Below are 27,710 nucleotides of genomic sequence, written 5' to 3' on the forward strand. Positions count from 1 at the left end.
GAAGCTGGAAGTACGATTTTGAGACCGAAAATCGCCGAAAATAAATGTCGACTGTTAGAAGGCTCCTTTTTTGAGTTTTGTCCCCCTAAACACGCGTAGACTTTTGTTCAAGAATGCAAAGGCGCGTGCTTTGCAGTTAGCTGTATTATAATATCTCACTATAGGATAGCTTTAGCCGTAGAGCTTTGACTAGCCCAGAAAAAGAGGTGTTGCCGGTCGCCTGGTGCTATTGACGGCCCGCGGCATCTGAAGCGCGCAATCACGAGGAAAAGCTCAAAGATGCAACAGATCAGGTGACGCTGTGTATTTTTACCAGGGTGTTATTATAAATTAGCTTCAGAACGGCGGCGAAAAAAATGTGCGGCGGCACTGAAGAGCACTTCGCCTTCGGCCCGTGGAAAGTGACGGGCCGATCCAGCCACATCCTTCAATCACAGTGCCCGACGCCAAGCGTGTGCAAAAGTGCCCCGTCCGATGGAACCGGTGAAAACCGGCAAACCTGCCTCTTCTGCAGGTAAATGAAAGCGCTATGTGGTGCGCACCTTGAAACATTTTTGTAACCTCCAACTGTGTATGCATACGATAAGACAAGAAAACGCTAGAATATATGTCAATAGAAGCTCGCTAAGCTTCGCTTATTCTACGTTCCTTGCAAATCTGGCGTCGGTGAGCCAAGAGCTTTATCAGTGCTTTTATATGTTGCGTAAACTTAGCCGAGGGAAAATATACACATGAGCAAACGCAGAAATGTTTAACGTCTTCAAGTACAACTGAATGATCTCGCCTGTTCAAGCAGGGCGAACCGAACTAGAGCTGCGTAACAATGACACAAACCAATACTCCTGCACGCATTATTGTGCTGCCTGTTGTAATCTTATTTGTCGCTTAGCAAGACGTGGATCAGTGACACCCTTACAGCAATATAATCTATTGCGTGCTGCAGATTTATAGAAGAATTGAAGCTGCCGACTCATCCAGACATGACCTTCGCTAACAACATTCTCCGGTTAGAGCACACCGGTGGGTTTGGGATAGAGTTCACCTGCATCGACGCACTGCGCTGTCTCAGCACTGATAACTACATCCCCAGAGTGGCTGTAGCCCAAGCATGGCAGGAGGCAAGGTGGGTCTACGTCCACATTCAACCTGTGCCAATCAACCTGTTTGTATTATGACTTGTGTGTGGTACTCAGTTTCTTGCTTGCCTGTCGCATCTATAGCCGTGGCCATTTACTAGAGGCAACTCTAGTGCTGGTGTGTACGGGAGCTAAAAGCACGGCAGTTCTGCCAGCATGGGAATCCGTACCTCATCCTTCTGGCTTCAATTGGCTTTGTCAGTTTGTAAATCAATCATTTTCGACAAAGTGTTACGTTATAAATGTAACCATTTGCAATGATTAAGCATGTGCACATGATGCCTTTGTGCGTTTTTTCGTAAAAAACTATCTTTGCTCAGAAATCTATGAGTAAATAATGCTACAAGAACGTCTGAACCCACAAGCACGTTTATAGCTGGATTCGCACGAAGGGACGAATTGCCAGATTTGTCTGCGAACGGGCACGACCTAATTCAGTGCCACCGAATCACACCTCACTCAAAGAATACGCTGATGAGCTGCTTGTAGTATGATTCATTGCTGCACAGCAACCCCATACTTGTCTGCGGATTGATTAAATGGTCCATCCCGTCGTGTGAATCCAGCTTACTAGGCAAATTAGCCTACTCCACGTTGTTCTATGAATTGTGCCCTGTGGGCAGTAGGCAATGACTTGGGATATTGTGATACTTAAAACCCATCTACAGATGTTGTGCAGCAAAACGGCTCTAGCAATAAATTATTAGTTTTATTTGCCATAAATTTCTGTGTTTAAATGTTGCCTGTTTTTTTTTTTTTAATTTTGCACTTTCCTTTTGTTTTGCTATCCTAGGCCACTTGCCAACTATTCCAAAGAGAACGAAGGACATTTTGATTGGACTTTCACCACTGACTACAAGGGCACGCTTTTCGGCAAAGACAAAACTATTGTGGTATGTCAAGAAGCATGACTTGTCAAGATGTGCACAGTTACCACTTTTTTTTTTCATTACTTGTAATCAACAAGTGTCATCCACAGTTTGTGTAAGTCAGCATTTCGAGTTATTGTATGGACTCGTGTAACATGTTGACTTTTATTGAATGCATCATGCAAAAATTCCGGTTGTGGATACTTGGCTGGGTAAAAAAAGGGTGAAAATTTTGATTTCAGGATTTTTTCAAGAGAGTTAATGTGTCCCTCTTGCAAAATTAGGTTTTGCATGAGTGCTAGCTACAAGAGATAATTTAGCTTACGTTTTAGATATGCATTGAAAAAGCTGAGATGCACGACATCAGGAGGTTTGAAATGGCAACAAAGGACTATAAGTGCTGCTTGACATAACCGATGTGAGTTTGTTTCTTGCTTCACAGGAAGATTATGCAAGTGCAGCTTTTACATGGGTACAATAGGAATATTTGTTTACCTTTTTGTTCTGCTGGTATGGCTATTGTACATAAGTGAACCTATTACATAGGTCTATAGTAATTCGGTAATTGCTTGTAAACCTTTTATAATATACAGCTCTCTCTCTCTCTCTCCATATATATATATATATATATATATATATATATATACACACACACACACACACACACACACACACACACATATACAGGTTCACAAGTTATAGTATTTTAAAAGCCTTGAACAAGCCGAGTTACAACCAAATTGTGCAGCTTTGAAATGATGAATGTACTGTCGACCCTGCCTTAATGAGATGCACTTCCCAGCTACAAAGCTACTCAGTTAATTACTATTCTTTCTTTGTTTCATAAACTTGCATTTGTGCGCATGCAAGCGCCGTTGAAACTATGCTGTTGCCTAAGGGTTACCACCTTTTCCTCACAACTGTTTCATCTGCAGCTCGACAAGACGTAAAAGTTTTTGAAAAAAAAGTTTATCAGCACAGTAGTGGTCAAGAAAAATTTCGAATATCATCCACCACTGTTTGCATTTAGCATTTGTGTGCTGAACAGCAACCTTTTCACTCATACCAAGAGTGCAGGATTCAAACGAGGCTTCTACACACATGCAGCTCTACCTTGGAACCGCTGGTGTTTAATTGCATTTAGGGCAAGAAAATGCACATCACGAAATTTTACTTTCTTGCTTTTAGGTTAAAGAGACTGATGAGCGCATTGACCTGGAAAAGCTCAAGAAGCGAGACCAGATACTTTTCTACCAGGATGTCTGTCTCTACGAGGACGAACTTGCTGATCACGGAGTAGCACAGTGTTCTGTGAAGATGGTAAGTTGCTGTTTGTCGAACACTGCAAGCACAGCAAAGCTCGTGTAGTGAACAGACAATATGCAATACCTGCAAGTGCACTTCTTCATGCACCCAGTTTGAGGTAACCAACATCGGGCTAGAATCCTAATTAAGCCAACAGGCAGGCTGGTGACATCATTCCTGTTGCTCTCGATTCCCCACACCATCCGAGCTTTCGAAACGCGTGCCTCAGCTTTAACAGTGCTACTAGTGGAAATGCGGCCATCTTGGTTAGCTTGATGTGTGGGAAAACATACTTGTGGGATTTTGCATATTGTCCGTTGGTGCAGGGACACGCAGCCCAAGCAGTTGTGCTTGCAGTGCAACTTCATAAATGGTATGAAATCTCTCATAAAGGTATGTTGTCACTTTACCCGCTGGGGTGGCTCAGTCAGCTAAGGCGTTGCGCTGCTGAGCACGAGATCGCGGGATCGAATCCCGGCCGCGGTGGCCGCATTTCGATGGAGGCGAAATGCAAAAACGTCCGTGTGCTTGCGTTGTAGTGCACGTTAAAGAACCCCAGGTGGTCAAAATTAATCCGGAGCCCTCCACTACGGCGTGCCTCATAATCAAAACTGGTTTTGGCACGTAAAACCCCAGAAAGAAGAACACTCTGCAGATTTGCACACTATGAAAAAGTTGACTTTTCAAGCTGTATTACATAAAGCTCAAATCTTCAAAAACCATCTTTTTCTTCTTCTTTTTTCCCCCCCTTTTTTTCCCCCACACTCTGTGCATGGAACTGTTTTCGTGATCAGTGGTTACAAGCTCAGTTACAAGCTGAAGGACCACAAGTCTGTATGGATGACTCATCACACCATTGTGTTCTTGCATCATTACTATGCTTTTATTTTCCAGACTCGGTGTAAAGCAATACCTCATGCTTTTTTTTTTTTCTGTTTTTTCTTTTTTTTTTTTTTTAAGGGGGCACATAGGTCTTGGAGACAAAACATTCACAACAAAATCGATTTTTTTTATTTCTGTTAATTTTCAAATCCCCATATAAGGGCACACATGCTGGCAAAAAACCAGCTCGATATGACACATCATTGAAAAATAAAACACTGTATTTGCCCTATTAAATGCTCAGTCTTGCCCATGAAAGTGCTAAAATGACCCATTTTGTGCCGTTCGCTATTCCAAAACCACCTATCATAGCCAGGGCACCTCGCTCTTGCTTGAAACAGCATCTTTCCAGCTTGCTTTCCTCGCAAAAAGTGCATTTGCAATATTGGTTCAGAAGAAAGCTACCTGTTTTTGTGGCATGAAATGTCTATTTTTGCACTCTTTAATGGTTTTGCGTTTTTTTTTTTTTTTTTCAAATAATGATTTTTGCAAGTCTAAAATTTCGGAGCAGCATTGTGTCCCTGTTACTCATTCAATCCGCTTGATTTATTTTTTGCCCAAATGCTAGAGAGTCAGAGACTGCAAGAAAACTACAATATATTGTTTTAAGGCACTGCAACATGTTGAAATCTTGTATAAATAACCAATAAAAATTCACGCTTGCGAAGTTTCAACTTTAGAATTTCCTAACTTCAGCTAAAATACAGATACAAACATTAAAATGCAAACTTGAACTCTTTCAGCATTCAGGAACATACGTTCGTAATTTTAGCTCTCTTGGTGCATTAGATTTTTTGCAAGTCACATCGCAAATTTATAACACAGAAATAATTGTAACTTTTTTGTATTGACATGAAAAAAGCTAATTGTATATTTGTAATCAGCACACAAGATTGCATATTTCCTGACAATTTCATGTGTCTAAAGTCAATAACCATTCCCCTCCTCTCGGGACAGTTGGTACACCTATCTTTAAAAAAAAACAAAAAAAAAAACTTGTGTAGCTTATCCGTGTTTCATTTCACTAAAAATGGTGAGGCTTCAGCATCATGAGTGACAATACTCACCGTCATCACCGTTCCTTAAGGCATAGCTTCACTATTGGGGCACATTCAAGGTATCTTTAATTGAGTGCTAAACCTGTTAACCATGCTTCTTGCTTTGTGCAGCGCATCATGAAAAACAGCTTCTTCGTGTTGCTGCGCTTCTTCCTGCGAGTCGACAATGTGCTCATCCGCATGAACGACACCCGTTTCTACCACGAGGTACGAATGAACAGTCCAGCAATCGCTGTACACTTGCTAAGCGTAACCTCTCTCGTTTTTACATCTTTCTCTGAAACCACGCTATGGAACCATATGAAAAAGGAGGAAGAGATAACAAAAAAAAGGGAACATGACAAGCCTGAACTTGCAACTTTTAATTTTATAAACCATAGAATATTTCGTAGCTAACAAGAATAACAAACAAAACCAACGACAAATTTAAAGAGTGGGCCACATCCCATGCACATGAATTATTTGATATAGACCTATATAAAGCTATTCGTAACCTGGTCTTCAAACTATACCATTCGTGTACTGGCACTCCCTTGGACGATGTAAAAACAGTTGTAAGTTCACACTTGTCTGGCTCCTTTCTAATACAATTAGCATTCTTAGGATGGACACTTCATGCACTTTCTGCGAGCTATCTATCCATCTATCTGGGTCTGTTTCCCCGCCAACTTGGGTCTCTGGGTCCATGGTCTAATGCATAGCGTATTGGGCTGCCATAAAGAGGGAACCGGGTTCGAAGCCAACCGTCAGAACAACTTGGGTCACTGCGTTTGTGTCACTGAGTATGCGTTGCTCTTCAATCACAAGAAAGATCCTTAAAATTTATCCGGTGCTGGGTGGAATCGAATCCGCGTTTTATATATTTTAGACAATTGTCGGAACATATATTCACAAATGCACTAGACACGGACTTAATGGCAGCGCTGCTAGATGCCTAGTGTATGTCCAGTATGAAGTGTGAGAGAGAAGCCGCGCTACATGCATGCTTCATGTACAACGTGTCTTGGCGTTGGCAATATGGTCTTTCACTATGTTGCTTCAGTGCTAATCGCATTAACGTCGAGATTTATCGTGGGATGGGTTCTGCTGGAATTTTTTTTATATATACCCTTGTCCTTTTTGTATGCTTACAGAGTGCGGGTTCAAAGCACTGTTCAGCAGCGCGTCGTGTAAGCATTGTGCACTGCTAACAATGATGTCTTATCTTTGCAGGCAGGCTGGAATTATGTGCTGCGGGAGTACACCAGTCGGGAATGCGAGGCATCTCAGCTCGATGTGAGTTGGAGATTTCTTTCCTTCCAACTTGAATTGTTTTAAATGCTGCTGCAGCATACGCGAGATGGATCAGGTCTGACTGATTGTTTGCATAGTTTTGTGATTAGCAACGGATACATTGGTTTTCCTAAGCGCACACACACACACCCACAAAGATATATAAACCTAAATCGCAATATAAAGAAGTCGGTAAAATTGGCAGTTGCTGATGGTGGATGTTTCCTACAAGGAAGGGGCTGCAAAAATTTCCAAATTATTGGTTCCATGCCATGTCGACGATATCTTCACATTGGCCTAAGTGAAGGCTGCCATGCTTTTGCGTCCACTCTGCCCCCGCAGCAGATAGTGACGCCCGCAGTGGGACGACGCTATCATGAAAAGTGCCGACAGCGGGGAGTGAATGCCTTTCGCTTCAGTGTGCCTCCGAAACTCGAGATTATGCAACCTCCGGTAGTAAACGAAAGACAGCGCCCCTAATGCCACGCCATCTCGGCGCATCCACTCTTAGCACTTGTGGCAGATTACCTAGGGCGCATGGTCTGCTTATGCACTCAGACGTGCTGACAGCCATGTGCAGGCCACGGTGGCCGCATTTCGATAGGGGCGAAATGCAGAAAACACCTGTGTACTTAGATTTAGGTGCACGTTAAAGAATCCCAGGTGGTCCAAATTTTATCCGGAGTCCCCCCACTACGGCGTGCCTCATAATCAGATAGTGGTTCTGGCACGTAAAACCCCATTATTAATTTTATTATTCAGCCATGTGCAGCCACAGCCACACTAGAAATGGAGACGCGCGCCAACCTGCCTTCTACTTCCTCTCACGTGCTTGACTGCGATACGGCGAGCTCGCTCCCCTCCCTCCTTCCTATGCAAGGCCCTTCCTTGCATGGGAAGACAGCGCTCATCAAGCCACCCACCACCATCCTCTCGGCTAACCCGTGCAAACTTTCACTCTCATCCAAACCATACAGTGTGCGGAGCCATGAGAGGATCTTATTTCACTTGGACTTCACACGGAACATGGCACTGCTTTTGGTGGTGCAGCGTACAATTTGAGAGCCGCTGCTTGCAGTTCTTCCATTTAACCATCTGCACCCATGGAAGTTCCTATCGTCTTCCGTATTCCTTTGCGGCGGCAGTAAAATTACGTTATAGTATTGAGATCGTGTATAAATGCACTTCGTTTTATTGAGGTTCTAAATACATCGTGTTCTTTGGACAAATAGAGGAAGAGAGCTTGGCTGTATTTCTCCACAGGCAAAAGTAGAGAACCATTACACTTGAACGGGCGGGCTGTTCTTGTGATATTCTAGTATTTTTATTCCTCAGTTGGAAAGAGACTGGAATACTGAGGCCTAACTCAGTCACCAATCTAAGTGTTCACTTGCTTTTCAATGCAAGGCTTTTTCTCATTTTATTGGTAAACAGCCAACTAGCAGCGTCCGGACATTGCCAGAATCACCGGCACCGCAAGGAGTTGGTGCAGAAATTTTAAAACGGCCTGGCCATGTCAGCTGGTGTGTCATTTTTGTTCCTTGATCTTGGTTCATCACTTCAATGGGGCCACAAAGTCAGCAGCGAACTTAGCATGTTGCATAAGCTCAGTGATTGGCCTGTGAAACGTCATACCATGACTGGCAGGACATTCTTATCATCTGACATTACTACGCAGCCCTTTTGTACTTGGACACGATTCAAGCAAGGATCAACTGTCAGAGTGAAGATATGTGCATGGTATGCACTGTTTCCCTGCTCCGTCCCTGCCTTTTGTATTTACCTGTTGCAGTCCTGATCATCTGGTACGCCTCATGCATAAATTCTCAAGGCATCTTTTGCTATGGTAAATACTTGTTAAATAAAATACAAAACTGTTTGTTACAGAAATTTTAAACACCTGTACATAATGGGGACCCACACGAACTCGTTCACTCTTGCACATCTTGCAAACCTAACACCATTCTTCAAGGCACACCATCTGAAACTGTTTAAAAAATGCAGATTGTGAGTTGTTCCACAAGCATGTTTGCCGAAGCACACATTAGTAGCGCTAATTAACATTGTGAAAAACCACTGTGTCAGCATATTGCGTGTTCTATGTTAGCATGCACACATGACATGTATTCTTAGTGACCTTCTTTGCAGGTACCAGTTGCAGTGCTGACAGATCCCGCTGCCCTGTGTGAGCATGTTCCGATACGCAAGACACTGAGGGAGTGTCTGCAGCTGCCTTGCTGAAACACAAGAGAGAGAGCGAAAGACTGGTTTTTGCATTGTTGATTGGTGCTGACTTAGCTGAACTGTTCCAATGCAACTGACCACTGGATTTCCATTTGCTTTACATGCTCATTTCATTGTGCATAAAAGTGAGTTTCTTCATGGACTGTCTTTTCTGCCTTGTTAACTATGCTGCACTGCCTATGTGCAACATGACTGTTAGCACATCGATGTCAGAAAAACTGCCTTAATCAAGTCCTGAAATGGACAGGTCTATGCGTCCTGTTAAACAACAGTGACCTATGCAAGTTAAACATCCTACAACATTCAATGTAGACAAAATTGCATGACAACAGTTGATGTAGACCATCAACAGCTGCAATGTGTTTTTGGCTGTCTAAAATATTACCTCAGCTTTCAGCTTCGGCAAAAGAGAAAAAATTTAGTCAACCATATCGTATTATGGTAAATGAAATTCTAAATTATACAGGTACAAATATGCACACATGCACTTTTGTCTTTTTAGCAATAACTCTGAAGGCTCATTACTAGTACTTGGCACTAAACTTTCAACATCTTGTTTTTGCATATCACAGATTATTTGCCATGTTTGAGTTCATATCTTAGTCTACTTCAAAAACCAAATCACTGTTCTCTAGGAAACAAGACACAAAATTAAAGAATGGACAAATAGTAGGCAACTGCTCGACTCTATTCAAAAGAAAATATGGAATGTTGCAGATCGCACAAGTGTGCATCGGTACACATCTTGTTTGAAACAAGAGGGCAGATAGTACACTACAAGTAGAATCAAAAAGGATTGTGTGGGCTGGTATTGCTATCTATGTCGCCTTCCTTTCTTTACTTATGGCATCTAACCCTTGGCTTTGGAAAATTTTGTTAGGTTGGTCATGCTCAGGGAAATTTAGATGTATGTAGAACCAGGGCCGTAATCAGGGAGAGGGTTAAAGGCTAACTGCAACAAAATTTTGGACTGCATAAAAATTCTAGTTTAAAGTAATGCATATGTAGACGAGGAGGGGGGGGGGGCTCCACGCGCAATTTGACGTTTAAGACACGTGCAGTAGCACCATGAGAAGCTTGCAAAAATGGCTGTTTTTGATACCGAAACTGGGGTGGGACATTACCACTTGACGGAAGCAACGCATGACCTAATAGGCGGCTTCTTGGCATGGCCTTCTGCAGTCTGCACTGCTGTGTAGTGTAGATACCGCGGCCGCTGCAGGGTTCGACGAAAAGCCCTCTTGCCATCGAGACGCTTAGAATACCACATGCTCCGAGTTCTCCAGGCGTGGTGATGTGAGCCAGTCCGAGCACGCGGCGCGGTGAACAATCTCAGATGCGGTGTGCCGGGTTTTGCGTCATGGCGACACCACCAAGTGCATGCATCATCTGCTTAGGTGTGGTTTAAAGGGTGCTAAAAACATATACAGTTAAACCTGCTTATAATGAACCTCCATAAAACGAATTCCTGGATAGAACAAAGTTTTTCTATTCCCCGCCGTTACTCCATAGAAGCACATGTATTTGAGACCTCTACGTAACGAAGTGGCAGCGGGAGACCCCCTCGAAATAACGAATTTTCCCCGCCGACAACCTAGAGCTTTCACCCCAAATTTTGTCATTTTTGCGCGAGCAGCAACCGGAAGCACCTCTCCGGCGCGACAGAATGCGAAGCGGCGGCGCGCGTGGCGCGCTCGAATTCACAGCGACTGCGAGGCGAGAGCGAGCGCACGTGAGCGTGCGTGCGCGAGGCGGACCTGCATCCCTCGACCCGGCGATCTTGCCGCCGCGGGCGTGAATTTTCCCCCTCCCTTCATTCGAACCTGATACTGCCGCTTGCTGCAGCCGGCCTAGCCCGCCAAGCCGGCACTCTCCTTTTGAAGTTGATGTTGCCGAAGAAAAAAAAAAACGTTTTTTTTTTTTTCAACGCGCTGGCAGCACCACTTTTTGGTTACTGCGCAAGTCTCTGCACTTCACTTCACTAACCTGACACTAGGTGACACTATACGACGCTACGACGCCATCGTGTCGCTCGCTCTGCGTTTCCGACGCCTCACACTTGTGCGAAATGACACGCGTCCACGCATCCAGTACCTGGTGTGACATTTCAAGGATGAGTGATTCCAAATCATGAGGAGCGCGGTACTGTAAAGGATGTTTTTCCACTCTTGTGCTCACCGAAAACAGGTGCGCGTTACAATCGAGTAAATACGGTAAGCGTTTCTTTTTCGATCTTTCGTGCCAAACCTGCATATAACGAAATCCTCTTTATAACGAAGTTTTTCGGGAATTTGTCAATTTCGTTATATCCAGGTTTAACTGTATATATATTGTGGAAGCTCTCTGGCTTTGCCAAGATGGGTTCAGTGGTACTATTTGGTTCAGTGGTCATGGCAGTTGGCCTTTAAGGGGATCTGACACCCCACGAAATTATTGCTGCGGCGATATACTGTTTAAAACAATGTAATTTATGTCATTACATGTATGTGCCAGAACATATTGTCACGAGCGGCGATCCTGTGGTCGGTGCTTGGACGATGACGGCGTGGCTTTCTGGTGTGCACGCGCTCTCCTGAACGATTGCTGTAGCATTGTGCGCCTTACCTTGTAAACATATCCATTGTATATATATTCTCCCCGTAACAATATAATGTGTTTATACTCCTTTGTGTCAGCAATGTGCTTGACCATATTTCAATATGGTCGCCTCTGTTCCCACAGAACTCCTTCTGTACATAACTCTTGGGTACAACCTTATCTGGAACTTTGCTGACAGTATTTCGTGTGTCTCCTATTAGAAGCAGTGCACAGCATATTTCTCTTTATCGAGGAGACCATAGACGCACCTGTTGCAACACCAAGCATCTAAGCAACAGGAAAAGCCATCCCCAGCCGTGTTCTCCACGCATTGTATGCTTCTAAGGTGTCCCCCGCAGACAGCAGCCGCTCAACTTCTCGACAAGCCATCTCAACTCGCTCCCCGACTTTCACGTTGGGCATGGCTCTGGTGTCGTCGTGGTCTTTCACCATGTCCTGAATGCAAAAGAAGTGCACAGTCCCACTTTGCAGTGTGAAAAATTGTGTGTTTCAATAAACAATGTGGTCACAGCCTTGTTGCAAAATTTATCACACACTAGTAGAGTCTTGAAATAAGGCTGCTTTTAGGTCTTGACTTTGTGTCATCCTGCTCCCTGTAAACCATGTACAGTGGAACCTCGTTGATACGATTCTGCGTAATATGTTTTTCGGGATAATACTTTTTTTTTTTTTTCTCTCTCTTCCCGATAATACGATTTGGTTGGATAATATGTTGGATGATACGATTTTCGGATGATACGCTTTATTTTCCGGTTCCCGTGAAGATCACATCAACGAGGTTCCACTATAGTCTTTTTCCTACAGCTCTCTAGCATCAAATCAAGATTTCATTTATTTTTTACCTTAAAGGCACAAAGGCATTACATATGTTGAAAAAGTGAATGCAAATACAGCACCGATTTTTCCAGGTAAGAATCTCTTTACTATATGTATATTTAGAATGTTTTTGGTCAAATAACACAATAAAACATCTGTCTCAGAATTGCTGCTGCAGCTTTCACATGTGGCCTATCCAACCTATCCATTACATGTGACGTTGTAAGCAAGCAAAATCAGCAGAAAGGGTAGAACAGTGCAGCAAATCAAGTCATGCTATGAACGTATGTGCCTAAACTTAATCCTTTTGTGGAGTGGCATAATATTTAGGAACCTCAAGCTTTGTTGTTAAATAACTAGAAGCACAAACTTCTGCCATTGAGTAGTGCCATTAAATTCGTCATTGCATCATGGTTTGCTAAATCGAGACAGGGTTTTATTAACATTTAAAAACTGAGTTCCAGCACATGAATGCATGCAGTTCCTGTCCGAGGCTGCCACCATCTTTTGGTGTATCTCAGTGCATTGGTGGTTTGGCACTAGATCTTGCAACCTAGTGCGCGACTTCCACTGTTTCTCCAGTCACTTTCAATCACAGTTACAATATTTCACAAGTACATAACGCTGAAAGGACCTTTATGATAACTATTGTGTCCTTCTAAAATTGCAAGGTTTAGCTAAGTTCGTACAATGTCCTGTGTGGCCTGTCTAAAGGACCTCAAGTGTTCACTTCAGAGTGCCATTGTACCTATTACCATATTTTCTCAAATCTAAGCTTCACATTCTCGTCGGGGTAAGAACACCCTCCAAAAATTGTATGCTAACATAACCAGCCTGTATTTTTTAAATGCGGGCTGTTGGCATTTCAGCTAATTTCATGCTAAAACTTCCATTTGTTCACTTATTTATTTATGGACTGACGTAACTATATATTCACGGACATAGCAGACAGACTCTAGAGAACGGGACAACTTGTTAATGAAGAATACTACTAACAGCAACAGACGGAGCAGGGCTGGTGGTAGCACAAGGCACTTCCTTTAATAAAAAAATGCACTGGTAATAATTTCATCTAGGTGGCCATCATTTCTTTCGCAACCAAAATTATTTTGAACCACGTTTCTTATTCGGAACACAGTATTCATGGAAAATCGGACAATTGTCTTGTAAGCTTCAAATGTCACAGCTGTTTATTCAGTGTTTTCCGTGGTCTCCAGCAGCACTGTTGCACTAAGATTCTATTCATCTTCAAAAAATGTTCAGCGCAAAAAGACAACAGAGAAGCACACGGACAGCGCTGACTCACAATTGAATCTTTACTGCACAAAACGCAAACGCCAAATGGAAATACGCATGTGCAAAAGCATACAAAACTCGAAAGGCAAGGCAACTGAATATAAAGACTCAGTCGTGAGTCAGAGCTGTCCATGTGTACTTCTCAGTTGTCTGTGTTTTCGCACTGAAAATTTTTTCGCAGATGAATCGTGACCGATTTGCCTCAATTCCAGTTCTCTTATCTGTAAGATTCAATTCGATGTAAGCACACTCGCCTACTTTGGTCATCTTGACACACATGCAAGCACAAGCAAAGAAAAATAGAGAGAGAGAGAGCGAAGGAAAGAGGTGATACTTATGTCTTACAAGCATGCGTAGCAGTGTTTCTGCTCTCAATGCTGGCCACCAATGGCTCCCAGGCAACTCCAGCTCTAATGAAAAGACACCCTGACCCACAGATTGCAGGTGGGCAGGCCATGCCTGGAGTCCGAGGCGCTCTGTGAACTGGGTCACACCTCCTACGGATTCCAAAAATAGGATTTTCTGTATCTGAAAGGAAACCACTTCGTCCCGAATGAAAAAAATAAATAGTAATAATAATAAAAATATGAACCGTTGAAATTTTTTAGTAGACATGCGGCTTTGCACTAGTCAATGAGTTGTTTCCAGACTGCAGTGTGACTAAAAAATTGGCAACTCTGCATTAAACATCACATTTCGAATAGTGGCGAAAACGCCTAATGTGCATTGATGCTGGCCATCTCTGTATCACTAATGAAACAGCCAATACTCGTGAGGTATTTTCAACATACATCATAATCTGCTGAACTTTAATGAGAACGAACAGATGACTCGTTAACTCTCCAGCATAACAATTACCAAGTATAAAAATAATTTCAATACACTCTTTTTAGTTGCCATATGGTAGTTTTCCTCTTTTGCCAGCAGTGCACCTTATTTTTCAACCTTACTGCTAATAATGCCAGAAAGCAGTAACCTCCTAGCTCAACTCCCTAACCGCTGACACCTGCGGTTTGTGTTTGAAACTTTAATGCATACATGTTTAGAAAATTGCTAGGCTGTGCCTCCGGTCACTTAGAATGCCATTACTTATTTCCTATTGACAAACAGTAAACTGTTAGCTATTAACAATTGTTGACAATTAACAAGTAGCTGTTCAAATACATGATGCCACTGCAAGCTATTGCAGGAACGTGTCTTTTATGGCCAACCAGTACGAGTGGCCATATTATTACAGCAGAAGCTTAACTTGCTGACGCAGTTTAGCCTAATTGTTTTCTTTGGTGTCCCGTTAACGCTAATTAGAATATCATCTACTCAAAATGAAAGAGTACCTCCACCCAAATCATAAAAGCAGTTTACACAACACAGTGTGGTTCAAGGGTTGCTTTGAGGTAAACAATCCTGAGAGAGACGGACTGAATGTTGGGGGTATCTATGCTCACCAGGAGCCACTGGAAACCAAGTGGCTTGCCACAGTGAGCACAGCTGTCTTCTGTGCTGGCCCCTCCTTGAGGCAGGTTTGCGATGGAAGCACTGTCGTCTTCAGCAGAGTTAGCACAGGTTTTCCTGTGGTTTCCCTAGATGGCAGCACCAATGCCATGGTGGCCACTGCAGCAGTATTGCACTTGACACGTAATTTCAGGGGCCCTCCTCCTGAAAAGTGAAAGAATGCAGTCAAGCGAGGGCACCACTTTCATAGTTGGCAAGAAAAACAGCCTCTTTGTGGTCTTTTTCTTTTCTTTTCGGGATTTTTTTTTCTTATTTTTGTCACAAAATGCCACTTCAGTTAATTGCTCTAATGTCTTTAACATTTTCTCTGCAGCAGCAAAAAACGCCACTTTTAAGCAGCTTAAGATACTGTCTGCTTTTTCCAGAAGTGCTAGCCAAAGCAGCTGGAATACTAGCCTGTTGGTGTTTTGAATGAAAAGAAACAACCTGCAACAACCTGCGTACAGCAAACTGTTCTGCAATGCAATGAAACACAGCGAAGGACCACCTGTAGCTGGAGAAGTAGCAGCAGACCGGCAAATGGTGCGGTCACCAACATCAAAGCTGGCAACGTGAATCCAGTTGGAGGCCGCAGAATCCGAAAAAGTGGCGACCAAGCGACCATCTTGGACGTCACGCTCAGCGACGACTGGTATGGCTGAAACAAAAAACAACAGAAACTCAATAAACTAACTCCCCATAAAGTCATAAATATCGCTGGGTTATACATGCTCACATGGGTCCTGTCTGGATTGCTATGCTTATTCATGTTTGCAAACAAACTAAAAAAGAAAGGTGACTTTAGTGAAGAGGCAACTAAGCAAATCATTCACCATAAGCAGCTATGACAAGTGATGCAGACAGTTCTATTATGTGCCAGAAGTGCATGCTTTCTGAGCAAGTGCACAGTACACATCTAAGATCTAAGGAATTATATGGCTACATGCACATGCACAAGCCAGCACTATATAAGAGAGCCTTTAGTTCACCTGCTCTTTACACCTAAAGTTTATAGTTTACATGCCCCCTCACACCTGGATGTATTGAAGTTGATCACCAACGTTAATCCATGCGGCTTAATGTAGTATCAGTACTACATTTATTAGTATTTAACATATTAACATATTTATTAGTTCACATTGTGCTGAAACCGTAATGCATCTCTCATTTCGTACTGAAAGCAATCTCATTAACTATCCTGAGATGTTCAAATGCTTCAGCTTATCATTAAGTTTGCCATACAGGAAGCATTAGCCTAAGTCCGAGGTAATTTACAAATACAATGCAGCCATATTCCAGCAATCAGCAGAGTAACCATACTTCTCAGAAAGAAGAGTGGGCACACATCTGACACTGACTGATAGGTACCAAACTTAATTTATATTATTATAATTCAGAACACTAGCTGCCTGAACTTATTTCTTTTTATTAACTGTACTTACTTATTCTACTCAGTTTTTAATTTACCTTTGTTATTTTGGAGTTTAGGTTGCAATCTCAATCTGTTCCCCTTGCATGTTCTTCTTTAAGCAAGAGCTATTAGCCAGCTGTCCAGGCGTAGTTTCAGGGCATCTTACTATGGTTTGACACAGGTACTTTCTTTCTTTGGGGAGAGGAGAGAGCGGCATTTCGATTTTTGGTGTAAGTGCATATCCTTGACCTTGCTCCTACTGCCCAGCTGTCCTTATATATCCTCTCTTAATCCTAAACCCTTTATCAGTACCTGCCTGCATTTCACATAATGGTTAAGCCAGTTTGTCATGAAATGAAAACATATAAAGACTTGCATAAAACTCCACAGTTCCGACCACAATTGCCATTTGGACTGCTAGTAACTACTACTATTACTGGTGCCATTTGCAACAGCAGTGGTGTTGTCAAACTTGCTATAAGATCTATACACTGATTATGTGAGTGGCATGTTAAGCTTGAACAAGGCAGTAGATTAGAGTTCTGAGCAGTCTATCAATAATCACACAATACTACCTCATTGAATAATAACCAAGGGGTCCCCATACATAGCTTTTATTTTTCTGACTGCGTAGTGCTGTCCACGCACGTGCATACATTCATCACCTTTCTTCTCTCTCTCTTTCCAATCCAGCCAGTCAGCAACAGCCAAAATGGACACTTACAATATAACCCCCCTGATGCTTTCTGGTTAACATCCCCGCATTCTCTCTTCCTTCTTTTCTCTCTCCTCTCTCTCTTCGCATTAGCCACTGCTTTTGACTCTTCCTCCGTGTGTACTCACCGCGATGCTGTAGCTGTCGCAGCTGCTGCAAAGCCGCCTGGACAAACAGCAGCTCATTCTTGGCTTGCACGACAGGGTGCGGATGCAGACCCTGCAGCGAAAGGCGTCGTGAAGGCAGGGGCGATACCAAGCGCACGCCTCCGCAGCCGTCCAGGATAAGGAGGCCAGTGGCATCCTGGCTCAGCTTACTTTCGCTTGTACTTGCTTTACCGTGCAGCTTGGTCAAGACTGTAGGCATTGCAATGTACAAAGAGCATCAAAACAAAGGCAAGCAAAGACCATTAACGACAAGCAAAGACCTAAACCTCAATCAACATTCGTCAATAAAGGGTTAAGAGAGCATGTTAGGGTAGAAGCTTGGGCAAGTTGGTCGTGGTTCATAATGGTGGTATAGTGTAGCGCACGAAATGTAGGAAAAAAAGGGCGGGGAAGAGTAAAGTCCTTACTTACAAGAGTCTTTACTCTTCCCTGCCCTTTCCTACATTTTGCGCGCTACGCCATACCACCGTTAAGAGAGCAGTTTACTCAGAAAACAGCTGTTAATTTTTATGTCAGTTCAATAGCTTGCAGCTTTAAAATAAATGCATTAATCGAGTATTGGAACTATAGTATGAAAGACTGTACGCAAAAGGGGCACAATCTATGATCTATGTCAACTGCGTTGCTTTTCATCCATTGACATTTATGGACATTGGACGACGCTTGATATATGATTTTGCTGTCTCATGCTTGTTCTGTATGTGTACTGCGATTTATTTTGTCTTGTATATATCCTCACTGTGCCTCTAGTGAACTTTCACTTCCCAATGTGCTTTGCACTGTCTACTCCTCGAATTCCTAGAACGTTCCTCTCCAGCAACACTCTACCTCGACTCAAGAAAGTGGACAGCAGAATTGGCCTTCGAGTAGAGTAATCACTGCCCTTAATGACACACCTATGGTGATTCCCAAGTGAAAATCTTGTATAATTTGGTGCTCCAGGTGTATACTCCAGTATACTCCAGGTGTATATACAATGGAGTGAAGGCAAGTTTCTCAATTGTAACTCCTCATCGTAGCAATCACCAAGAAGCGTTACTGAAGCACAGCGTCGTCTTCAATCAAAGGGCAGTGCTGTGCTCCACATGAAGTAAAAAAACAGTTCTTTGAACCAAAGCCTGTTTTAAATACAGTGCACGTGTTTCGTCAGTTGTCTTTTGCACACTGTTTCAACAATCCTTCATTTATTTATGCCTTGCTTCGCACCATTCAACTAGTCATGCATTACAGACTCACTCCCACACTTTGCCTCACCTGAGGATCCAAGGCTCTGAATTGACACAGCCTTTCCCAGAGGCAGTGGTCCTGCTTTGACCTGGAGGAAAGCAGACTCCTGTGGGGACTGCCGCCCAATGGCCAAGTGTGCCTCCCAGGGAATTCCCTTGTGCAGCCAATGGATAAGAGCTCCATTCAGGCAGAGGTCGTATGCTTCTTCGAGAATGTTAGGTGCCCAGGCCTCCAGCCAAGCTCCATTGCAGCTGCTCAGCACTTTGCCTCTGGTGCCAATGATGAGCACCTCGCAGTCTGCCCGGAAGCAGGGAAGCACTCATTGTGTGCATCATTAAATGAATTACCAGTGAAAAATAAATGCAGACAGACGGTAATACTATAGCCAAGCAAATTTTGCTCGAGAGATGTGCGTGTAGCACCACCACACAAATTGGGCACTCTGAGAACAAAGATAATGACAATGTGCTTGCACAGTGAATGTTTGAATTTTGTGCTGGCTTGTCGCAAGCCATTCCTGCTCTTTTCATCACTATGTCATGGGCATTGGTGCATACACATGTACGCAGACAGAGTGTATAGTCAGTTGAAAATGAAATTATAAAAATTGCAGACAACTACATTCTGGTGGAACCACTGATCATCTCACTGACATGCTTCAGCCTGCTTACAACTAGGGACAGCATCAGTCATGATTCACACGAAGATGAAGGGTGAGTGCTGAAAGTTGGATGAGGTACATGGTTTCTTCGCAGCAGCCACGTCTATATTCTCCGTCTCATAAAATGCACAAATTGCATGTGCTTGCGTAGGTTTTAAAAATTGGTTTTGTCATGCTTAGCGTGGCAATATTCCTTACAGAAAACACTAGCCTTACAAATAAAAATATAAAATTAAAATAAAGTGAACTGTAAGCTTTCATTTATTCAGCCAATCAGCATGTGCTGCTGGGGGCAGGTCTAGTGAAGATCCAGCGCGTCCTCTATTTTTTCAATGCCAGCCAGATGCAGCCGACCCAACCATTCACCACCCTCTCCGATTGCCCTTTCCTACTCTCCCCCGTCGGCTAGTGTTCGCGCCTGCATTACAGTCGTGGGGGAGAGTACCCTCCGGGTGGTGCGTCATGACGGAAGTCGGAGGAAGTAATCCTGACAGATGCGTGAAGCATCTACTGCATTTCCTCCGGAACGGCAACGGCGCGCGCTCAGTGGCTCAGACGCACGCGTGACGCAAGCAGTCATACCCTCGGGTAGTGTCACATTGTGGCAACTCACAGAACTAAAGTGGACCAACGGCTCCCATTGCGGAGCGAGCGATTGCACTGGCATTGAAAAAATAGAGGAGGCGCTGGAAGATCAAAGTAAACGTAAAGATCCAAGTCTCCTTCAACTAAGTCAGTACGAGGCCTCATGGGCGGGCTATTGCAGACGAACAGATACATTGCCCTTGGCTAATGCTTACCCTTGTTCCCGAGATGTTCAGGTTGCCAGCAGGAGATGGCAGCCACTGGCTGGCCCAAGTCACAAACCATACGGGCCCTATATGGTTCATGAGGATGGCCAGCATGCAGCAGAGTGCTTAGGACACGGCCATCCGGCAATCCCACTAGCAGCACGCCGGAACTTGGCTCCTCTACATCTGCCAGCTGATCAAGGAGGTCGCTTTGCCTCAAACCCAGAAGCTGTGAGAGAGGCTTTGACAGAATGAGCGAGCTTCCAGGCGTTGAATAGTTGTATCTGCAATAGAAAACGGCATTGCCATGACCACAATCCCACTCTAGTTTCTGCAAACTATCAATGTTCGCAGAAATCACATCAGTTTAGGTGATCACTGATCAGAAATCAGTTAGCAGAATAAATGACTGAAATGAGTAGCAAGGAGCAGTCATACATAGTGAAACACTTGTGGGCACTTTCCTGTGCAATAAGCTGTGCCAATTTATGAGATTCTGAAAGGAACCAAACAAGCTTAGATAAAAGTTTAGGTAGTAGCAGAAAAAACACTTATTCTAGAGTAGGCTAAGTTTCCTCAAATCTCAATGCACACACACAATTGCATTCGTTCTCCACTGGAGTGTGAGTGCCGCAAATGAAAATCAAACCAATATTTTATTTAGTGGTAGAATTCCATAGCATAGCCTCTCCAATCTTTACAATTCTCAGCCAGTTGTGTCGAAATGCATGGAATCAAATGGTCTGCTGCAGAAGTACCACCTCTTCAGACAGCAGTGCAATCTGAGATGTGCTAGCCTCCTGGTTAGGTCAGGTCGCAGAGCGACCACCTCGGAAAGACGGCCGCGGGTTTGACTACTGGACCAGGGTAAATTTTTCGTCGACTGTGAAACCTCAGAAATACACAAGGGGTTTTCCTTGCAGCTTAATTCTACTCTCAAGTGGACGATAATTTGTCCCTTTCATGTACTGACCTCGCATGGTGCTGACTTTCCAGAAGCCTGGCACACCATAGCACAGGACCTGCATTCTCTGAAGATGGAAGATGCTGCCTGTGGCATGTCACGCGCCACACAGGGGGTCCCTTGCCATTGACGAGCAGCTCCCAAGAGCCTGGACGCACGGTGTATGCAGCCACGAGCCCACCCCAAGGAAGGGCGCAAGCTGAGCATGGCCCTAGCAGGAAATGCCTGTCACTACGGCACACACACCAGAAAAATAGAATTAGCCGGTGCACTTTTTAAGCCATATGTCTCACACACCTGGCTACTGTGAAAATGTGCACCTCATGCAGGTATTTGCGTTTGTATTGTGACACGTTCAACTCCAGAGGTTTTTTTTTCCCCTCTCTCTTAAAAAAAACAAAAAAAAGCTGCATTATAAAGGCTCATTTTGTTGGCGTGATAAACCTCAGTAACACGTACAAGAATACTACTGCAAGTAGTGCAGAAAAACTAATTCAATAAAAGCGACAATAATAAAATGTTTGCTGCCATGTACATTGTGAAAGAGAAAATGCAATTTCGTCTGCATGCATGCCATTAAAGAAAGTGGCAAAATAACCATGATGAAGTGGGCTCTTCACGAGCCAAAAAATGACAATCACTCATGACAAGCTGAGGTAGCGAGGATCTCTTAAGGAGTTGAAAGAAAATTTTGCGCTTACAACTGCATTCTTTTCGCTCAAATTTTGCAACAAGAAAATGTTTTTTTTTTTGTTTTTTTTTTTTTTGTTCGCGTCATTCCACGAACCACTTGGCACCTTTGCCCCACTCATATGTCCAGAAAAAAAAAAAAAAAAACTTAGTATTCACACTTCACCAATCAAAGAGGTGATCTTCTGCAGAGATGCTACAAACCTGCCACTTATAGGCAACTAAATATCTGGAGAAAACAAGAAAACAAATATTTCATCAGTTTTATTAAATAATGCAGGCCCCCCAAAAATGCAAATTCGTGAAATATAAGTGGAAACAAAGCAACAAGTGCTATTCCCAGCAAGACCTCCAACAGAAAATCTAATAGCCTATAAGGTTACTTGCAGCTAATAGGCTGCTAGTTTTAACAAGTTCTTATAGGGACAACCAATAGTTTATTTGCTTGTTGACAACCAATAGCCCAATCCAAAACGCACTGGCTCAACAATCCAAAAACCCTTCAGGCTTGCAATGCTCTCTGGGTTATAGAACACAAATTTTTTAAACTCAATTTAAGAAGCTTACTCATGCACGAATACACCATGACAACACACTTCAATTACGTATCTACCATCCTACTATGTGGAGTCTCATGCCTATTAGAGAGAGACCTTAAATTTGCTCGCATATATGCAAGCAAAATTTGGGTCCCCAAGTTGTGCCAATGGTTCAAGACAAATAGGTATGGCAGATGTTTAACTTAGCGAAAAAGCTATATATATACTATTTTCCCACTGATCATACCCAACTACAAAGATCTCTTACTGGAGGACTTAAATCATCATCATTACAATTATTTTTAATATTGTTAGCTATTTCGTTGTTTCGCAGCAATAGTAATCCAGTGACTTCCAATTGGGACCAATGCAGATCAATTGACACATTGAGCCCTGTCAAAACCCAACCAGCATTTAGTTTTAATTCCAATACAAATTCCAACACAACTATGCATGGCCTGCTAACATAGCTTACGAGACCAGAAAGCATCATCTGTAACAGTTCTAACATGTGGACGGTGGGCCTAATATGTATTTCTATCAGTCTATCAGCAAGCAAATAAGCTGATATAGGCACAAATTTCTTATGGATTGACAAGAAACAATTAAAAATTGTACTACACTAATGTAAACACCTGTCAGACTAATGGGTATCTTATACATCAAGTACCAAAACTATATAGACTAATACAATTGTCGCTAGAGATATATTCTGTGAAAGTTGTTTGAATTCAAACGCACATCACATGCACGTACATGTTGAGAACTTAATGGCGAGGCAAAAGAAAGCCTGTCACGTATGCAATAAAGTCAGGTGCAAATCCTGTCTTGTTGCTCTTGCTATCTTAAAGGTCTCAGCAAGAATAGGAGAAAAAGGCCCCCCCCCCCCCCATATGTTGATGATGGATTGCTCTGCTAAAACTGTAGGTATCCATATTATGCACAATTTCCCCAAAAAAAGAAGAAAAAAAAGACAAAAGGCATGGAGAAACCTTGAGCGATCATGAAGTATGCGCAGGAGAGCAGAATGTAAAGTAGTAACCAGTTGTCAGTATTCGCTAATGTGAGACAGCTTAGTCACTCCTTTGTTGTGCATGTGTTTCAGATTGGTGTCAGGGACAAATTGCTCTGATCCTAGTGGATCTCTATAGAGATGGTTACAATCATAAACTTTTTATTGCATAACCAAGGGAACCGACTGACTACCTGGTAACAGGACGGGTATTCATCTAAGTCTGGAAACATGTTAGTCCTCAAATGGTGACAGGCTAAACCGGTCATTCAAGAGCATACACACTCGTGCCTAGCTACCCAATTGATGATAGTGACTGGGGTAGTGATGGCAATCATGGTGGTCCACTGCTCTGCTCGTAAGCTCACGTTTGAAATTTTTCACAGCTGACCAAGAGCTGTCTATTGGGTGGTCAATTCATAATGAGTACAAGCACAGCATGTAAGATGCCAAGGGCAGAGTTAAGCAAACACTGCTTTTACAATGAAACATAAATGCCACATTGCACAAAAGATATATTGCGGAATGACATGTTTTTCTTTATTTGCTTCACACTTTGCACCTGCTGCTGAAGAAAATAAAACGGAGAGGGGGGGCAGCTGCGGCCTCGTCAAGCTGTCTGGTACAGCTTTTTTTTATTTCCGCAGCCTTGCTGTCTGTAAATAACGGATGGAAAATAAACAATCTGAATTTGAACTTGAATGCATGATTATAAATTCTGAACTGGCAGTGAAAATGTGGAAAAAAGTAACAAAGCCCTCCCGCCTCGCCTTTTCATCCTGCCATACAGATGTCTCATCGTACCAGTTGCTTACGTAAGTAAGAAAGGCCATTGTGTTGCATTTCTTACTGCAGAGTCCAAATATACACGTTTTGCTTGGCCTTCTGCTACAAGTACACATTCTCATGCTAGTTCTGCTCTGATAGCTTTTATGTCCCATTCACACATGAAATTTTGTTACCATATCTTGGTTTACTAGGACATATATACCTTTCTTTCTGCTGTCCCTTTAAGTTGCTAGTTGTTTTCCTGCCTTTGATAAAGCAATAAAAGCTATGCACATTTTCCTCTGCACTTTTTTTTTCCACCTCTATTATTTCTAGCAACTGTAGTGTATGTATATATATATATATTCTGTAAAGTCTGTTATTAATATCAATAGGCAGGAAGTGTACGTATCTATTATTATCTGCTGTATGTTTATGTTTTATCTGTCTAGCTTTATTTTTTGTCACTGTTCACGTATCTGTTTAGATATCCACACTGTAACCAGGAGAACTGTGTCTGGCTTTGACGGAGCGCACTGAAACAAGACAATGCAATGATTATACAACTCCACACTAGAAGAATGTACTGACCGCATTAAATTGGACAAATGATTGCACATTGAGCAGAAACAGTATCAAAAAGCTGCCTCCAGAAAGTCTCTCCTTGATAAATCAAAGACCACCATTTACTTTAGTAAGTTTTATGGAGGGAGCTCAGAGGTGTCCATGAGAGATACAAAAATAGACAAAAAAGGAGCATTGACCTCGAATAAATTTTGTAGGAAATATCAAAGGTGTAGGCACTTAACTGTAAAAGCTTGGCATTGACGAGTTAACTTGCCAAGGATGACAATACAATCAATTTCAACTGGCGTCATGTTAGATCTGCTTTAAATCACGGCGGGAAGGTGTGAAGAAGACAGAAATACTCTACCTGCAAGCTGCCCTTCAATAACATTGGTCAGCTAAATGCTTAAAGGAAACAACATGTCATGACATGTTAGTATATCACTTACTTAAAAAGCTGCACAAAGATTAACATGTAGGGGCATTGTTTACTATGATATTTGTTACATTACGGTCAGAAGAAGTAAACAAGCAAGAATATTCTTGAAAATTATTACGCTTCAAGAATCCCATTAAGATGAGTTTTAAGTATGGCAAGTGCAATTGATCTATTATAGTCACATGAAACAGTACTTTCATACGTGTATTTTTTTATTTTTTTTTCATACAGGCTTGCATGCTGGTGCGCCATTGTTGTTTTCAGGATCAGCCAACCAGCAATGGTAAGAAAATAATACAATCGAGGCCAAAGTGGAGAGTCCAAAGTGGAGTGTTCTAAATAAACCCAAATCTCAGTACACGGTTGTTTTTGCATTTGATCTCCATCGGACTGCAGAAATAAACAGAAACAAAGAAATGTAGCAAGGTAAATCACCCATTGGTTTAAGTTATGGTTGATAAAAGATAAACAACAGCCATATCTCTCCTGGCTTGATATGAATTATACATCACCCAATGCAAAAGTTGGCTGCAAAGGAAATTGGGCAATATTTCAACACACACACATTTCTACTTTCGAAACAAGATAACAAGCAGGACTAGTTATCATTCAAACAAGGGCAATGCCCATGTCTGGCTAAATAAACTAATACCGAGTTAAAACAATCAATAAAAATAAAAGAATCTAAATTTGACCCTGTATGGGTTTTTAAAAGTAAGCTGAATTGTCATATACGATGCAATGGGAAAAAAAGTGTGCACACTTGGTATACAGGCTTGAACTATTTAGCTATAACAAACGGCCCAACAAATGCCCCTTAAGGCACATGAGAATATATTAATGCAGACTTAAAAAGACATGCACTAGTTATTTTGCAATGATTGTTGTGTGTGTAGCTTTGACATATTATAAATTACTACTCCACCTGCTCGGTCAATTGGCGAACTTATACTCTAAATACTACAGCTAATAAAGCTAAGTTTGTCCTGCAACATAACAAAGAATATGCAGTCCAAATCTTGCACACCTCGTTCAATTTTGCAAAGAATGCCGGTTGCATCAGTCCGCATGCTAAGTATAACGCGGAAAAAAAGTTGAACACCGTTCCACGACCTTCGCAGCTGCAGCTGCTCAGATGGAACCTACTATGAGAGCTAGCTCACAAGCAAACACATAGACATCAAAAAGCTGGAAATAACAATAGAAAGTCACATGACAATCGTTTCAATGTCGGCCGACCGCCGCCTATCAATAATTCCTTCTTCCATGACCTCCCGTCCTGTTTAATTATGCATTACGTGTTATTTCGGCTTTTAATGGCGTGGTTGTGCCTTTACGGAAATTGAGAAACCTCATAACGCAGACGATCGTTTACCACACAACAACCATGCTGTGCGCAGAAGCCGGCTTGCCAGGTGGCATAAGCATGCGTAAACAATTAAAGCAGGAACAACCCGATGACTTTCAGATTGGCCAAAGGGCCCAAGTGCGTTCGGTGTCGGAAATTTCAAATACGCGGAAATGCTAGACGGTGCCATTTTCACATACATATATAGATTAGCATCGTCGCTAAGCGGACCAAGCATCTAGGCGCCGTAAATGCAAGCCGGCGCTTCACAATGTGAAGGTCATTACAACTGCCGCGTAAATACTTTCCATTAAACGTTTCAAATAATGTTCACCGAAAACGTCAGCAGAGATTCCAAGCTCCACGGCCTGTAAAACTGTAGGCCACTTTGCCTTAGATCTGAACGAGGAAGTGGAATCATATTACATGTATACATACGCTACGAGTGAAACCTCAGCGAGACGAAAAAGTTTACAAATAATAAAAAATCTCGAATCGACGAGCGCTCGCTCATTCCACGAACACATACATAGAACGCGCCTGGCATGCGCGGTACAGCCGCAGCCACGGCTGCTGCAATGTCAACACAGCCGGGGCGGCCAATCCGGCGCCAGTTATTTCTTGCTCGGCGCTGTGTCGCAATCGCTGGCGTTCTTCTGCTGCGTCGGTTGGTCGTGAAACTCGGGCCGCTGACTTACCTCACTTCGCCTAGTGGTACGGTCCACACGCCTTGCGAAGTCAAGGCCAAGAAAGCGTCGTTCGCACGGACGATATCCCGCAGTCCCGACTTGCAGTGCAGCGTGCTCTGTGCGGGTCATTTTTTACGATGAGAAGCTCGCAGTGGCTCGAAATTCAGCTTCAGATATTACATCAATTGATTACATCAAATGGCGACAGGAGGTCGTTTAGCCGCTTCAGCGTTCACTGGGGCGGCCTTAAGTAACTTTTCAAGACAGATACGCTTTCTGCAAACCCGGGCCGCACGTACTACTCACCTGAAAAGTAAATTTGTGAATGCCCTGTTGAACAGGTGCGGCGCATTTTGAAAGTCGCACTTTGTAAACGGTGACAGCAGGCTGGCCCAATCTAAACTTACAGACCGTTAAGACATCCCCAAAAGGAAAAACGCGTACCCTTTCAAAGGGCGAGGTACACGCGAAACGCGCGAGAGAGATGGACGCAGCAGCTCTTGCATCATCGGAGCCTGCACGTGCGTGCAACGGCGCCGCCATTAAAACACCTCGATGGCGCTTAGACCATCCCAGCAATCGCGCGCGCGCCAAAGCACAAGGCCATCGCTTGCGAAACTCGCACACCGCGCACTACACGCCGACTCCTCGTAGCTCGCTGCGTTTCAGCGAGCCACACTTTGCTGGCAAGCCAAAAAAAAAAAATAATAATAATAATAAGGGGTAAAATAGCGGTTGATGTTCATTTACAGCCA

General features: G+C 43.0%; 2 protein-coding genes across 2 annotated transcripts; one reads left to right on the forward strand and one right to left on the reverse strand.

Annotated features, from left to right (window-relative positions):
* The first annotated feature begins 31 nt into the window (after positions 1 to 31).
* LOC119460855 (TIP41-like protein) lies at positions 32 to 8,908 on the forward strand. The gene is made up of 7 exons (XM_037721962.2): positions 32 to 514; positions 944 to 1,123; positions 1,930 to 2,029; positions 3,194 to 3,325; positions 5,362 to 5,457; positions 6,463 to 6,525; positions 8,671 to 8,908. The coding sequence occupies exons 1-7, from the start codon at positions 357 to 359 to the stop codon at positions 8,761 to 8,763; spliced, it is 822 nt and encodes a 273-aa protein (XP_037577890.1). The 5' UTR covers positions 32 to 356; the 3' UTR covers positions 8,764 to 8,908.
* Positions 8,386 to 27,675, reverse strand: LOC119460851 (uncharacterized). The gene is made up of 11 exons (XM_049672323.1): positions 27,262 to 27,675; positions 26,965 to 27,071; positions 20,913 to 21,134; positions 19,949 to 20,223; positions 18,515 to 18,784; positions 17,222 to 17,449; positions 15,476 to 15,625; positions 14,924 to 15,132; positions 13,822 to 13,974; positions 11,613 to 11,799; positions 8,386 to 8,509 (listed from the first exon to the last, which is right to left on the reverse strand). The coding sequence occupies exons 1-10, from the start codon at positions 27,496 to 27,498 to the stop codon at positions 11,632 to 11,634; spliced, it is 2,019 nt and encodes a 672-aa protein (XP_049528280.1). The 5' UTR covers positions 27,499 to 27,675; the 3' UTR covers positions 8,386 to 8,509; positions 11,613 to 11,631.
* Positions 27,676 to 27,710: the final 35 nt, after the last annotated feature.

Source organism: Dermacentor silvarum, chromosome 8, assembly GCF_013339745.2.
Source record: "Dermacentor silvarum isolate Dsil-2018 chromosome 8, BIME_Dsil_1.4, whole genome shotgun sequence".
In the NCBI taxonomy this organism is placed as follows: domain Eukaryota; kingdom Metazoa; phylum Arthropoda; class Arachnida; order Ixodida; family Ixodidae; genus Dermacentor; species Dermacentor silvarum.